At 49.9% G+C, this 15,761-nt stretch overlaps 2 protein-coding genes across 6 annotated transcripts in view; one reads left to right on the top strand and one right to left on the bottom strand.

Annotated features, from left to right (window-relative positions):
- The window catches only part of PC (pyruvate carboxylase), a 146,284-nt gene that overhangs the window by 98,167 nt on the left and 32,356 nt on the right, over positions 1-15,761 (top strand). The window lies entirely within an intron of this gene.
- Positions 554-12,010, bottom strand: LRFN4 (leucine rich repeat and fibronectin type III domain containing 4). 2 transcript variants are annotated; one of them, XM_058160821.1, is made up of 4 exons: positions 10,620-12,010; positions 5,783-5,858; positions 3,217-4,615; positions 554-1,846 (listed from the first exon to the last, which is right to left on the bottom strand). In XM_058160821.1, exons 1-4 carry the CDS (start codon positions 10,818-10,820, stop codon positions 1,171-1,173), a joined length of 2,352 nt encoding a protein of 783 aa, XP_058016804.1. In that variant the 5' UTR covers positions 10,821-12,010; the 3' UTR covers positions 554-1,170. The 2 variants fall into 2 exon arrangements, with proteins under 2 accessions (XP_058016804.1, XP_058016805.1); XM_058160822.1 differs by lacking the exon at positions 5,783-5,858 and having other exon boundaries at positions 10,620-10,755.

Consider the following 15,761-nt stretch of genomic DNA (forward strand, 5'->3'; position numbering starts at 1 on the left):
TCGCTTGGATATTAGGATACATACATGATAATTTTTTGGGATCTAAATGCCATCTATAAAACATCTTATAAAAATTTTCCTTAAATTCTGTGCTTGTGTAAACTTAACATTTCTAACCCAAATTTTCTCCCATGTTTCCAACATTATTGGTTCCTGAATATTCTGTGCCCATTTTATCATACAATCCTTTACCAAATCCTTTTCCGAATCTATTTCAAGCAACACATTATACAATCTCTTTATATGCTCCTGGGTCTGATTTCTAATTTGCTTTATTAAATTTTCCTCCTTTGCATTATACCAATTTTTGATCTTCTTTCCATCTAGCACTTATTTGCCCATATTGAAACCAAGTATAATTCCTCCCTTCTTCATTTAATACCTGTAATGATTTTAATTGCAATCTACCTCCTTCAGCATACAAAAGTTCTTTATATGTAATCATTTCCTGTTTCTGTTCTATATTTATATTCTCTATTGCATGTCTAGGGCTCGCCCATATAGGAATCTTATAATCTAATTTATAGGAATATTTATTCCAGACCATAAAGAGCACTTCTCAACACATGATTCTTAAAAGCCCTATCCACTTTTTTTCCATAAAATAAGTACGCATGCCATCCATATAACAAGTCATAACCTTCTATATTCAAAATTCTTTCCTCTGTTAAGTTAAACCAGTCACTTATTACTGAGAGGGTTACTGCTTCATAATATAGTTTAAAATTAGGCATTCTTAAACCACCTCTTTCCCGTGAATCCTGTATTATTTTCATTTGACTTAGACTTATTGAATAGCATGTTCTTGCTCTCTTTTGGCAACTGTTTTCTTTTTCCTTTAAAAGCTGTCTTCTTTCCTCTTCAAAATAATTGATTCTTGAATCCAGGTCACTATTTGCACCTCAATTAGTCAGCTGCAAAATGCAGAGGAAAAAGCTGTTTCCAAGCCTCTCCTCCCCTTTCTCTCTCTCAGCTCCTGCCCTCTCTCCCTTCCCAGCTTGCAGGTGGTCTCACCCTGAGCCTGGCTGGCCTGGTCAGCAGGGCTGGCCTTTACGTGGGAGGTTTGGCTCAACCAAAGCAAGGGCAGCATCTGCCCTCCGTGGGCCTCCCCATTGGGAGTTGCTGTCCGAGATGCTTTAGGGGTAGGACGCCGGTCCACCCCCATGAGGGCTATACCACGCTTTCCTCCAATTTATCCACGTTGAGGAAGGGCCCGGGCCGCGTGCTGGTGCTGTCTTCAAGGGGAGTGCCCTGTGCCAGCCTCCCATGGACCGACTGGCTGCGCTTGGCCCACATGAAGCTCAGGCGCTTGGCGTAGCTGTAGCAGGCGCTGGAGGAGGCGTCTCCCATGTCCAGGGAGGTGCTGCGCCTGGCTTTGGCCGAGGCCAGGGTTCCCCGGCCAGCGCCTCCCATCCAGCGCTCTGCACTCTTGGCTGCACCTGCCTTGCCCTGCCCGTGCTGGTACTCCGCAGGAGGTGTCCGCTGGGGCAGCAGCCCGTTTGGGTGTCCTCCATTGGTCTGTGAGTGCACATTGCTGACCCTGGGCAGGCTCCCATGGATGCTGCCACAGACTTTGTACTTCACCATCATGACTCCTGTGAAGACCAGCAAGGAAGCCACGATGATGCCTCCCACTGTCACTGTCAGAGCGCCCCCCAGGAAGTGGACGTGCAGCGAATGGCAGTCTGGGTAGGCTTCCTGCGTGGTAAACTGGGCACAGCCCAGCAGGTGAGTGGCTGCCAGTGAGGTGGCCAGGTCGTCAAAGATGGCTAAGACGCACAGGTCATAATCCATGCTGGGCACGAGATGTTTAAGAAGGAAGTCCTGGCTGCTGGCGGGAATGATCCTGCAGGCAAGAAAGACGGGAAGATTAAGCATCTACAGCCTCCACCCCTTCCCTCCTCCAATGGGGGAGGTGTCCTTTCTCTAGGGACAGAAGCCCTCATTCCTGGCCAGGGGCCTCTCCCTCCACCCCCCTTCTCTTAAGTAGGCAGCTTATCTGCACATTCATGGGCTATTATTCTCTACCCCAGTGAATCTTGCAGCCCAGTTACTGGTGCAGAAGGAAAGAAAAGGTAACTGTAGCTGGAAACAGCAAGAGCTGCTGTCACACCCTGCAGGTCTCAGGCCTTCTTGAGAAGCCAGTGGAGTTTCATCTGGTTCTTGAACACTGTCCCTCCCTTGATTAAAGACCCTGAAGAAGGGGGGGGGCTTCCCCCCCTTGAGCATTTTATTTGGGATCCAGGGCTGAACGCCTGAGAGACGGTTCATGAGGGACGCTGCTGGATGTGACACCAGGGAGCCGGACCTCTGCCTCAGACGGGCAAGAGAGTGGCTGCTTCTCTGCCCAGACCGCCTGCCCAGGAGGACCGAGGGGCAGAGGCTGCCTGCCAACCTGAGCTGCCTCTGGGAAGGAGAGAGGGTTTCTTTAGAACCAGAGCTTGTTCGGGCTGCCCAGTGGCATGAAATGGATTAGTGTGATCCATGTATTCTGTGGTTTTGAGTTTTAAAATTAGATACCTACAAAATGGAGTCATTAGGAAAGAGATTCGTTCTTGCCTGGGTTTGCTGTTCATATTGTGCTGAAGGGTTCCATTCATAGAGAACGAATTCTACTACCCTTCCGTCTTTGTGGTTTAATCCACCCCCCCCACCTCCTGCTGGGCAGATGGGCAGAAAGCTGTGCAGAAACCCCTGCAGTCAAGAACCTCTGACTTGCCCTGTGCTTCAGCCTTTGAAACCTCCCCCACCCCGCTGAAGGAACTGGGCCTGGTTCTTTACCAAGCAGAGCCAAGGCCTACGTCAGTTTCCTTGGATGACTCTCTGTTTCAGGGGAGCAAGGCCAGAGCTTTTTGGTATGCTGCACTCTGTTTGCACGACCTACTGCATCCCCAATCCCAAATCTCCTCCTGCACAGCCAGCTGTCTCACTGGTACACGGTTCAGGTCTTGTGGGAACAGAGGAAAGCGGTGAACTGAGGAAGGCAACTCTGTGCCTGTTGTGCAGTCCAACACTCTATACAGAGGGAGAACCCTCCGGCTGAGTGAGCAGCAGAGATGTAATCAGGGAGAGGCCCATTTGTAACCTGAGAAATCTGAATGGTACCAAAGCAGCCAGGGACCTTCACTGCCAGGACTTCTCCAGGAAGGAGAACCTGAAATCCCGGTCCCTCCATCTTGGGAGCAGGCCCCGTTCCCCACACTGCAGCACGCTTACCTGTAAACAAGGGTATCGTCCGCAGTGCAGTTGTACTGGATCTGATACATCCAGGCCATGTAGGTCGACTTATCTGCCAGCCAGCGCACCAGGGCTGATGTGGCAGTCACCCCCAGTACCTCCACTCTCTTCTCGGAAGCCTCCTGGGTGGCGTTGGCAGAGCTCTTGGCTGAGGTGGCAATGTCCGAGGAGCCTGGATCCTGCTGCAGTACCGTGATGCTGCCGTTCCCTCGATGAGGCAAGGGGATGATTTTGAGGTCCACGGTGGCTGTCGACTCCCCAGCGGCATTGATGGCAATGCAGGTGTAAGCCCCGTCATCGCGGATGGTAGTCACCAAAAGATCAAGGGTACCGTTGCGGAATGATACAGTCCTGGAGGAGTTGGCGATGATTTTGTCATCAGGGGAGACCCAGTGGATGACCGGCTCAGGGTCTCCAAGGGCTCTGCACCTCAGGGTGGCCCTTTGGCCTTCCAAGATCCAGAGTTTGTGGGTGTGCCGGGTGATGAGAGGGGGCTCGCAGGTGAAGTCCTCCTCTGGCACAGACCAGAAATACCGGCCAGCCATGTGTTGGGGGGAAGCACAGGTCTCCATGTCATCCTCTCGTGCCAAACGCCGCAGCCACAGCAACTCACAGTTGCAGTGCAAAGGGTTTCCTCCAAAGCTCAGCACGATGGTGGCCATGTAAGGGGTTGGGCTGATGGCTCCAATCTGGGAGCGGGCAAACAGTGGGTCGGGGGGCAGTGTGGAAAGACGATTGGAGGTCATGTCCAGCCGGGAGAGTTTATAGAGTTCGTCAAAGGTTCCTTCCATTATGAAGTCAATCAGGTTGTGATCCAGGTTGAGGGTGTGCAGGTAAAACATGCCTTGGATTCCCTCCCAAGGGACGCTGCGCAGGTTGTTGTAGGACAAATCCAGGTCTTCCAGAGTCGAGAGGAAGTCATCGAAAGCAGCCCCAGAGATATTGACCAGCTGGTTGTTACTCAGGATGAGATGCTGGAGGTTCAGCATTCCCCGGAGAGCCTCCTCCCTGATCTCTGTCAGCCGGTTGCTGTCCAGGTGGAGCGAGCGGAGGTTCTCCAGGTCCCCAAATGCAAAGGGTCGGAGGGTGTCGATGGTGTTCCGCGAGAGGGTGAGATCCACGAGGCCCGTCATGTTCAGAAAGTCCGGGGCTTCCACCACCCGGATGAAATTGTCAGCCAGCCGTAGCTCCACCGTCCGGCGGTCAATGTTGACTGGAATGAAGAGGAGCCCCTTGTTGGCACAGAGGGTGCTAAGCGAGTCAGAGAGGTTTTGGCAGACGCAGTGAAAGGGGCAGGATTCCACCTGAGCTAAGGTGCTCCCCACCATCAGAAGCTGGATCAGGAGCAACCTTTCCATGGTAGTTGCCTTGGCAGGCCCTGGAAGACAGAAAAACAGGTCAGTGGGCATATAAGGGCTTTGGTAACTTTTTGTCCTTTTCAGTACCTTTGGCCCTTCCCCTCTTTTCTTGGGATGTGGTGCGTATTTACTTGAGTTCCCTTCCTGCCTAGTCCGCTAATAGTCCCCTCTTACCGCTGGATCACCTCAGAAAGTAGCCTGCTCCATGGATCCACTGCTTGTGAACTCAGGAAGTCCATCTCTGTAATTTTAATCTAGCAGTTCTGGCCGTGTAATACACAGTAAATCTATTTTCTCTTCTGTGTGGCATGTGAAGGCTGCTCTTGTATTGCAGTCATCTGCCCCGATCTTTTAACTGAATCTCCTCAGGCTTAGTAGCCCACCCCTGAATTCCAGCTCACCACTGTCCCTTCTGATGCCCAGAATTGGACCCAGAATGCTCTCCCTGGGGCCTGGCCTGGGCGGGGGACACCCGTATTTCTTTTCTGTGCTCCAGTTGAGGCACTGCAGGATTGCATTTGCCCTTTGGGCAGCTGCCTCACACGGCTGGCTCAGATCCCTTTCCCTCCTTCTCCTGCTAAGCCAAGTTTCCCCACATCTTGTGCTTGTCTTTTTCCTACCCATGTGCAGAATTTCTGCTGTTAAATTCCGTCCTCTTTATTTCAGCCCAGCCCTTGAGGCTGCCCAGATCTTTTTGAATCTTCTGTCGTCCGAAATATTAGCGCCTTCTTGCAATTTTGTGTCATCTGTGGCAACCCCCATGTTGGCTTCTGTTAATTGAAGTATTCATAAACTGTGTACATTTATAAATGATTTATCAGACATACATTTTTCCATCTTATTTCAGCACAAAGCTTTGCCACTTTTATTTAAAAATCCTTCAAATTAGGAATTTTAGTGCTCTTTTGATCACCCGATCGACACCTCTGGGCCCAATATGTACAATTACGAGCCAAATCAAAATCTGAACAAATTAGTATTCAGTTCAAATGAGTGAGAAGATAAAGGTAGAAGGCTAAAAGGTGTTTGGTAAATAAGAACCTGATGCTTCTAGAGGTTTCTACTGCATATTGAGATTCATTGCCATCCTTGATTTTGGTTTTCATCCTCTCCTCTCCCCGGATTTCTGTTTCTGGATGGAATTTTAGTGAGAAGCAAATGGGCTCTCTGGATCAGATTTCGCTAACCTGGTTGGCTTGAGTTTCCTGCTTCCATTTGGAAAGTCCTCTGGAAATCCACTTGACATCTCCCAGAGTTCCTGGACTTCAAGGGGGAAGAGAAGAATCAGCTTCGCAGGATCAGTTTTTCACAAGACTCGTAAAGCCATAATGGAGTCTAGTTAGTTGTATCACAGTTCTGAATTTGGGCAGTAGCATCTGAGGGTCCGAATACTGAAGACTGTCTGCTGTGCTGCACATGTGGTCTGTGTGTTGCCCACCCCATTTTATGGCTAGCCTCTTGTGTGATCCAGACCACTGACTTCTACAACAAATCATAGTTAAACAAATGGCTTAGTACAGTGTTGTGTGTAAGAACGGGCTGCCTTGGATACCCCCACCTCTTCATTGAATTTTACTGAGGTTTTATCTGAGGTTAGGGAGGAGGCATTAGATGTGATGACTTGATTTCAGCCCACTAAGAATGTCCAAGGGCTTGCAAAGCCAAGGGGTCCTTCTCTGGGCAGATCCAAAAGAAAAACTGCAGCCTTTGTGAGATGATGTGTCGTCATTTGGGGAGGCTCAATTACTTCCATGGCCCTGGAGGTTCATCCTTAGAACAGGAGATGGTATAAAAAAATGGCGGGACAGCTAAGAGGCGAGCAGGCCAGAGCAAGAGAGCGCTGGCACATGCTGCTTCACGGAGCCTTTTATGGGGATGTCCTGAGAAGGGGGCAGGTGGCCTCAACAGTGAGATGGGGCCCCACAGGTCTCAGGTCAGGCAGAACTATTCCATAAATCTTCTCAAAGAGATTAGGAGCTCTGTGGCCAAATCTCTTGCCTTGTCAAGTTGAGGGAAAATGGAGCAGAGCGGTGGAGGGCTCCTTTCCCATCTGGTGGTGGGCAGATGATCTTCTGTGTTGCTGTGGCTTCTCTGCCACGCCTGCCATGAAGCAGCTTAGCTGGCTGAGTGGCATCTGTGAGCAACTGCTCTAAGGAAGTTTCTGCAAAACGAGCTCAAAACACCTGGAGGGGCCAGGCCAGCCATGTCTCTGATCACGGTGGATGGAAGGGAAAGAAGCTGTGCCGAGGATTTAAAGGTGGCCTCATCGGTTCCTAAGGGTTGGGACCAAGTAGCTGGGATGGCTGCTCAGCATTTTCTTTGAAGGGAAAGGAGGGCAAGATGCACCTGGGCCCACAAATCCTCTGTGCCTTGGATTTGGATTATAAGCATTTATTTATTAAAGTTATGTGTCACCCATCTCACTCTGAAACTCTGGGGATTCTTCTAGGGAAACTTCAGTTTTTTCATTTGTTGCTTGACCACTCTTTTATTTATAAAAGACTTCTTTTCAAAATCTTTAACTCAAGCTTTTGAAGACTAGAATGGTGTAGTTTTATGTTAAAAAAAATAGACTGAGAGAGAAATGGATAATCTAGACATGGGCCTCCTAACAGTCAAAAAGTCATCTATAACTAGAATATAATCTGTAATTCTGCACCCAAGAAAGCAAAGGAAAAATTAATTAATTAAAAAACAACACTAGTGAAGCCCTTCTGCTCAATAGGGCGCAGTAGGGTAATGTTGTAAACAGAAGAATGTTAAAACATGAAATCACCTTTGATCAAACTGACACCCTGAAACTCTCTCTTGTGGAGAGACACTCCGACTGGATAAAAGGATCTACAAAGGAAGGGAGGAAGCTTTTTAACCCAGGCGCTGATTTTAGCGGGTGACCAGAACTGGGGCCAGATCGAAAAGGAAGAGCCTGAGAGGAATGGATGATTAAAGCCATGAGAAAGACCATTTTTAAAGAATTTTCAGAGTGAGATAGGTAAGACTGGTGACATGTCTAATTTTGTTGAGTGCTTAATGTAAAAAGAGTCTCTGCCTTTACCCCAGCCAGAACAGGTACCTCTATTGGAGAAGGTGGCAAGGCGACACTCATGGGGAGCCTGGATCACTCTCAGTCAGGGGTCAGGCCTGGGCCTGAGACTGGCAACGCATTGGTCACTGTTGGTCAGCTGGATGGGAGGGGGGTCTTCAGTACGAGCAACTGTGGTGGTCTAAGCTGCCTGCAGCGGTTGGAGTCAGCTATTCTCTCCCCCCTCCACACCCCATATCTGAGTGAAGCCACTGGAGAGGTCATCTGTCAGCATGAATCTCTGCCAGCGGCTTCCTGGAACAGAGATGGGGAGAGAGTCTTGACCATGCCTGGATGGGGAGAAACATGGAATGGAATGGGAGGCCTTCCAGTCTAGGGGACATCTTTAGATTCCTCCAGAAGGAGGTGGCCCTCCATCTGGGCATGCTAAGACATAGGAGCCTTCAGGAATCAGTCCTTTGCTATGTCTGTGTTGTGTTTTTATCAGTTTTTTTTAAAAAAATACTTAATAATTGTGGTTACCTGACTACTGTTTTATTGTGCTAGTTGTCAGCTGATGTAGTTGAAGGGGCAGCAGCCGTTGGAAGAGCAGAGGCAGGGCAGGATCCAAAACTTGTGTTTCTGTTGATGTGGTCTGGGCTGGCCAGGGAGGACATAATGGACCACAAACACAGGACAGTTGCCGTGAAGGCCTTTAGGAAAGGCAGGAAATTAAACTGGCAAGACTTCTAGGCAGGTTTTGCAGCAATCCTGTTTGGATTACTGCACACAGTTCTGACCACCTTATACAGCAGGCAGAGGTACCCTAAAGTTTCCCTCCTGCAAAAATGAGGAAGGGGGCGGAAGAATCCCGTCCCACCCCCACCCCCAGCACTTGAGCCAATGACAAGGCAAGGATCAGAGTTAATCATGTGAGAAAAGCAATTCCCCCCCACCACCCCACTTTCAGACAATGGAATTAGTGACCCAGGGGTGTTGGGAAGGTTTTTCATCTGATGCTGATCTCCCCTTCTTGATGAACTTCCTCCTCCCAGGAAGATGTGGCCTCTCCCAGGAGCCTTTGGCCTCTTGGCACTGGCAAAGCCTGCAGCTGTGGAAGTTGTGGGACTGGAATGAACCTAGACCTTAATTGGAGCAACTCCTGTCTGTCCTTCTCTTGGTCTCCCTCCTACTGGCACTCTTCTGCCTGTCATAGAACACAGAATAATAGAATTGGAAGGGAACCTGGAGGTTTTTGTGGTCCAACTCCTTGCTCAAGAAGGAGACCTATAGCATCCTGGACAAATGTCTTCTTAAAACCTCCAGTGATGAAGCAGCCACAACTTCTGGAGGCGAGCTATTCACTGGCCATTCTCACCATCACCTCCTTATTTCCAGGTTGTATCTCGCTTTAATGGTCTTTCTCACCTGTCTTGCCCTCAGGTGCTTTGGAGAATAGGTTGACCCCTTCTCTGTGGCCGCCCCTCAAATATTGGAAAACTGGTATGTCACCCCTAGTCCTTCTCTTCGTTAGACTAGACATACCCAGTTCCCTCAATGGTTCATCATACAATTTAGCCTCCTGATCATCTTTGTGGTTCTTCTCTGCACTCCTTCTAGGGTCTCAGCATCTTTTTCGTGTTGTGATGACCAGTATTGTACACACTATTCCAAGTATGGCCTCACTAGTTCAGTATAAAGTGGGACTATGTGATTTTGAAACTACCCCTTTGTAGATCTGAAGGTCCTCTAGGTTCAGAAGCATCTAGGCTTTCCCTATAAGTCCAACCCCCATAGGATAAATGCTCTTGTGATTCGTTCATCTTCCTCAATCCTCTTCCACTCGGGCTCTCTGCTGGTGTGGCAGCATTGTCACCTGGCCTGCACCAGGGTTGTGATAGACCCAGATCGTAAGTATTCCTAGGCCCCCTTGGTGTGTTTGCTCAACTTGGGCTGCAGATGTCCAGCTGGGCTAGGCTGTATATTTGGTAGGTATATTCTGTGTATATTCTGTGCGCATAGAAAGGAGAGGGCATGCACTGGGGCAGTGGGATTGTGTGTATGTGGGATGATCTTAGTTGCCCAGCACTTTTCTGATTCAGACATCGGGGCCTTCAATTTTGAACCACTCTCTGTCCAAGCATGGACCCAAGTGGAGAGCAGGCAGATTCATGGAGGCAGCTTTTAGTAGGACCATATAAAATGCCCCTCTCCCCACTCCAGATACTGGTTGCTGATGGAGATGGGGCAGCTATCCCTCAAGAACATCCAGGAGGGCAGCAGGTGCCCCAGGGCAGGGAGAGCCCCTGCCAGCCCAGGGACTACTGAGGCTGTTTCTGGTCCTCCTCCTGTACTTGACTTAGGGGGATATTTGGGGGCTGGGGCTGGGGTGGGGAGTGAGGCTGAAGGGTGGAACCATCTTAAAACAATCTAGGGTTGTAACCAAAGTGACAAACGTTTGGGGGGATTCTGGGGGATTGGAAGGTTCCAATATCAAGACAGACAGCAGTCCTTCACCAAGGCTCCCCCTCCCTATTCTAGGAGGGAGATACTGGGCTGTGGAAGAGGACCACAGATGGCAACAGGCTCCTCAGTTCTCCGGGGCACCTCGAGTTGCCCCTTCCCTTCCTTTACCCCCCTCAAGACCAGGATGAACCCCGGTCGCACTGCCTGGAATACAACGGCTGGGGGAGAGAGTGGAGTAAGTGGGAATGCTTGGGTGGCAGGAAGGATGATTTGGCATGGATCTAGCCTTAGAGATCTGGATTCAGGATAGAGAGAAAGGTCAAGGAGTAAGGAGTGGGGGCACATGTGGGCGAGACCCTGCTGTGTCTGTCATAGCACAACTTTCCCACACCTGTTTGGGGGTGGGGGAGAAAAAAAGAAGGTCCAGGGAGTGGAAGGCTTACAATATATGTTGCAGCAGCACTGGCTATTCTGCAGCTCCCCCCATTCGGAAGGCCCCCCGTCCTCTGTCCCTCTCCTGCCCGACACAGCTTTACCTTCTCCTTGGCCTCTGGGCTCCCCAGAGATGAGTTGTGGCAGTCCAGCTGCTCCCCACACGGAGTCACCTGTCCCTGTGCCTCCTTCTCAGCATCTCTTGAGCAGGCTGTGGCCCCAGGGCTCCCACAGGTTCTTGGGGTGCCATGGGGAGGTGCCCAGCTGCCTTGGCGGAAGAGGCTCGGGGTGGCCGAAGGCAGCATCCAGCCTGCAGGCAGAGGAGCATCCTCGGTCCCCTCCCCCAGCCAGAGAAAACAGAAATGCTGCAGCTTCAGGCAGGCGGAGTGGCGGCAGCCATGGCAAGCTCTTCAAGCCCCAGTGCCAATGAAGGAGGGGTGTCACTTTCTGGACCCCCTGGCTCGTCCGGTCCTTCACACCTTGGCCCATCAGGTTCTGGCTGCCTCAGCCTTCCTGGCTTCCAGTCCCCGGCCCTTCTCAGGCCTTGGGGTTCCTGATGCTCCCAAGGGAGATGGGATGCCCAGGTGCCCCCGGTCCATTCTCGACGTTTCAGCCCTCAGGACTCCCAGTGGATTCCATAGGGTATCAACTGGAGCTCTCTCGGGGTGGGGGTTCTGGCAGCCTTAAATTCTGAGTCTCCAGCCCAGGCCCATTCCAGAGGCCCCTCAGCCGGGTGTCTGTCTTTCAGCGCTGGAAAAACCCTGGCTGCTGCAGTTCCCCCATCTCCTTTCTTCTGGATGCTGCCGGCCTTCTTTCCTTCTGGAGACCCAGCGGATGCTCTTCCATGTTCCTGTCCCCTTAGACCAGTCGTAGACGGTTCTTCTTGGGTCTCAGTCCTTCCTCTGTGTCGGTGGGAATGAACCTCTCTGGACCGTTGCCATCTGGGTTCCTGGCAGCACTCCTCCACCCTCCTTCAGGCACCAGAAAGTCTTCAGGAATCGGGCAGTCACAGCCTTTCCAGAATGGTTTCTTTGACAGCCCCCCCTCCTTCCTGCAGCCCCTCTTTGTCTCTGCCAGCCTTGCTGCTGCTGCTGCTGCTGCTGCTGCTTCAGTACGCAGGAGGGGTGATGTGAGGAGGAGCAGCCTGCCCTCACCCGGCTTCCGCCTGCTTTGGCCCCCTCCCACGCCTGCCGCTGCCTCCTCAAGCTGCTCCTGTTCCAGCTTGAGGGGGGGGGCTGAGTGGACGGAGGCTGGGCTGCTGCTCTTCTTCCAGGGGACGGCCCTGGCCGCCTCGCCACATCCTCCTCCTTGAGCTCTGATTGGGGGGAGGAAGATGGAGGAGACAAAAAGGCCCTCCCTCTCTCCCTCCTTCCCAGCCTTTTTCGGGAAGAGAGACTGATGGAGCAGCTGCTCAAGAGGAAAATTCTCCTCTCTTCCAGGAATCTGGGGCACCAGCCAAGGCCCTTGTGTTATGAAAGGGAATTTGTATTATGAAATTGAACACTAATGTTTCTACCCTTCTTGTTTTAAGATGTGCTGGCTGGATGCTATCTCTGATCTGGGAGGTTTTCAAGTATTTATACACCTTTCCCCTGTCTCCTCCCCATCAGAATTGTAGAAGGAGAGAGAGCAGCCAAGTTATCTTTATCCTGTTGCCCTGGGTGATTGTTGCTAGGAGGCGGGCTTCCCTTAAGGGGGAAGGCCTCTTGGACCAGCCCAGGCTCTTTTGGCCCTTGGGCAGGAGAGGGAAGGTGGGCAGCTGGGGAAGAAGAACATTGCACCCTCAAAATGGCGATTACAATTTCCTGTTTCAAGTATGCAGACTTGGGCCTCAGTATTGACCCTCTGAAACAATCCTGAGATAGTTGTGCACGTCAAGGAAGGCTGCTCCTAAAATGAGCATGAAAGGCAGCTTTATTCAAAAATGTTTAAGTTTATCTCTCAGGCTCAAAATAGGTGAACTCCAGTGTCAGGGTTCCAAAGAACACCCCCCCACACACAGGCAATTTTCTTTTTGCTTCTTAACTGCCATCCAGTTTCAGTTTTAGAGTTAAGTTGAGATACCTGAGGAAGGTTTGCAGAAAGATTCAGTGGGCCAGAAGGGAGCCTGAGTGCTGATGTCTCACAGGCTCAGTGGCAAACCCTCCTGAGAAACAGGGTTGAAGCAGCTTGCAAAGGACTGCCTCACCTCCTGAGAATTCAGGGCCAGCTAATAACCCCAACCCAGCAACCAACCTTCAGACAAGTAACCAGCCAGAGCTTGACTCCTATGGGAACCAAAAAGCCCCAGAGGAAGGTTTTGGGGCAGGAAACCATGTCCACTCTGAATACAAGGCTCCTTGGCAGCCCTGAAGAATGACAATTTTGGACCAGACGAATTACTCCAAGAAGAACCTCTTAAAAGATGCTTGAAGGTCCATTGAAGATGGGCCAACTGCAGGTGACTTACTGGAATGGAAGTTAACGTCTTCAGGAAATCAGTAGTCAGTAGATCAATAAATAAATACGTTCGTCACCATCGTGAAGGTCAATAAATAGCTTGGTATCTTAGCTTGATAGAACTGTTTATTGAAGTATCTTTTTTCCCCCCAGTTGGCCTGGTTTCCATCCACCATAGAAGGATCCCTGAAAGCTCAACTCAAGATCTCCCGTAGGTTTTGCTTCTGTTGTGCTGTCATGTGGCTTGTTCTTGGGCAAAGTGTTTTGGAGAACTAGAGAAAATTTCCAATTATTTCAACTTTGGGGCTTCCAGGAAGGGTCTGCACCTGTCTCTATGACCTCATCCTTTAGTGGAGACTCAGGGAGTGGCCATCCCATTGGCTTGTGTTAAGGTTTTGCATCAAAAGTGTTGCGTTCCTTGAGCAAATGTGCTTTTGTGGATGGGTCTGGTCTGCATCCAGGGAGAGATGCCGCAGGGGTGGCCTTGAAATGTCTTTGCGGGGGGTGTCACAGAGTAAGCATAACTCAGTGTAAATTATAACTGCAGTAACAGAATGCCTCTTGAAGGCTACCTGCCCTTCCTAGGCAAAGTTGGCGTTTTGTTTCTGTCCCAGAAGCTTTTCTGCTCCAATGAATCTGCTATGTGAGTTGGGTGATCTTTTGCGTCGTTCTGTCTATCAGACCAGATTCCAGCAACTCCTGAAAAGATGGCAGCGTTCTGTGCCATCGTTTTTATGAGGCAACAGTGAGCAGTCAAGCCTAGTTTATTTTGTTTACTGAATTGTTTCCTGAGTTGGGATGGTCTCTCTTCTGCGTGTTTCTTGCGTTGGCTCAGGACCTTGCAATGAGGGTGGTTCGTGTTGGGGGTCTCCTGGTCTTGGGGCGAGTCAGCAGCCCCAGCGATAGGAGAAGAAATAGTCTTGGGTTTCAAGAGGCCCGATTTGTTTCCTTGCCCGACATGCGCTTGAAAGCCAGAGCCACCAAAAGGACCATTTATCCATAGAGCAATAAGATGATGGTGCCCACAGGAGAGTTTGGGATTTGCGGTGCACCAGCACTTCTTTGTGGGCAGGACAGGCAGATACAAAAGGGATGGGCTCCACTTGACTATCAGAGTCCTGCCCTGATGGCATTAAATATTAAAAAGGTGGGAAGTGATGGTTAAGAAGGTGAACCCATCCTGGACTCTGAGCACATCTGGTTGGGGAGCACTGGCAGAGCAGAGGTGCCTAAACTTTGTAATGTACACTCCTATCCTAAAAATCCAAACATCCAAATGGGCACTAATGAACCATGAAAAGAATACAGTGAAACTTTGGGAAAGGGGGACTTGTTGTAACTAAAAGGTTCTTCTCGACTCCCCTGGGAACCCCAAGGGAGGAATGTCTCAGTTGGGACCCTGCCCTGGATAAAGAAAGGGAAGGCAATTCTAGTGTTGAAATGGGGATTGGTGGGTTGGGAAAGGCCACCCGCAGTGACAGGGCTTCTGAGCAAGTGACAATCTCCAAATATATTTAGGAGGACTGAAAGGACTTGCAACAGTTCCCCCTGTTCCCCCTCTTAAACTCATCTTTCAGTGGAAAACGCCATTTCTCAGCGTCCTCAGGGACTGGCCTTAAACACTGGTATTTGGGGCATCAATAGAGTGGCAGGGTGGGGGAACCTCAAAGTCTACATATTATATTAATTGGGACTGAACTAAAAAGGACAAATGAGGATTCATGCTGAATTACGGGAAAATGTCAGCACAGTGCTAAATTCCATCCTCCGAATTTTTAGGAAGAGAATAAAAAAACAAAGCCTCCAACATAAAAACATCCTGATATAAATCTGTCGCTTGAAATACTGTATACATACCTGATCACCGCACCGCAGAATCCATGTTTAGGGCTGGAAAAGATGCAGACGAGAAGCCAGAACAGCTCCCATCCTGGGAAAGATTGTGGTAGAAATTTGCTTTCAGCTCAAGAGAAAAAGCAGGTGAGGGGAAATCTTAACCTGGTGTGGTTACAAGAAGCTCTTTTCAGCATTAATACCTTTTACTCAGTGTGAATATTCATATGTTTTTACCCAAAGCAGAAATAATTAATTTTATTCTTGCTTTAATGGAATTTCATTGTTTTTGTTTGCTACTATTTCGATAGTTTTAAGGGGTTGGTTGTTTGGGTTGATTTTAATTTTGGCTGCCATGTTTATTTTGTTAGTTGCGAAGTCGTGTCCAACCCATCGCGACCCCATGGACAGCATTCCTCCAGGCCTTCCTGTCCTCTCCCATCCTCTGGAGTCCATTTAAGCTCATGCCTGACTGCTGCAGTGACTCCATCCAGCCACCTCGTTCTCTGTCGTCCCCTTCTTCTTTTGCCCTCAATCGTTCCCAGCATTCGGCTCTCTTCTCCAGTGAGTCCTTCCTTCTCATTAGGTGGCCAAAGCATTTCAGTTTCATCTTCAGGATCTGGCCTTCTAAAGAGCAGTCAGGGTTGATCTCCTCTAGGACTGACCAGTTTGATCGCCTTGCAGTCCAAGGGAGTCGCAGGAGTCTTCTCCAGCACCAGAGTTCAAAGGCCTCCATTCTTTGGCACTCAGCCTTTCTTATGGTCCACCTTTCACAGCCATACATTGCAACTAGGAAAACCATCGCCTTGACTATGCACACTTTTGTTGGCAGGGTGATGTCTCTGCTTTTTAGTACGCTGTCTAGATTTGCCATGGCTTTCTTCCCCAGGAGCAAGTGTCTTTTAATTTCTTGGCTGCAGTCCCCATCTGTGGTGATCTTGGAGTTCAGGAAAATAAAATCTGTCACTACCTCC

Source organism: Ahaetulla prasina, chromosome 17 (assembly GCF_028640845.1).
Source record: "Ahaetulla prasina isolate Xishuangbanna chromosome 17, ASM2864084v1, whole genome shotgun sequence".
NCBI lineage: Eukaryota > Metazoa > Chordata > Lepidosauria > Squamata > Colubridae > Ahaetulla > Ahaetulla prasina.

Bases quoted from the DNA above. Each gene is read 5' to 3' on its own strand.
- LRFN4 (XM_058160821.1), bottom strand. From the start codon at position 10,820: ATGCTGCCTTCGGCCACCCCGAGCCTCTTCCGCCAAGGCAGCTGGGCA. The intron at 4,616-5,782 runs GTTAGCGAAATC...TCTGTCTTCCAG, and splicing joins AGGAAACTCAAGCCAACCAG to GGCCTGCCAAGGCAACTACC. The intron at 1,847-3,216 runs GTAAGCGTGCTG...TCTTGCCTGCAG, and splicing joins GACGATACCCTTGTTTACAG to GATCATTCCCGCCAGCAGCC.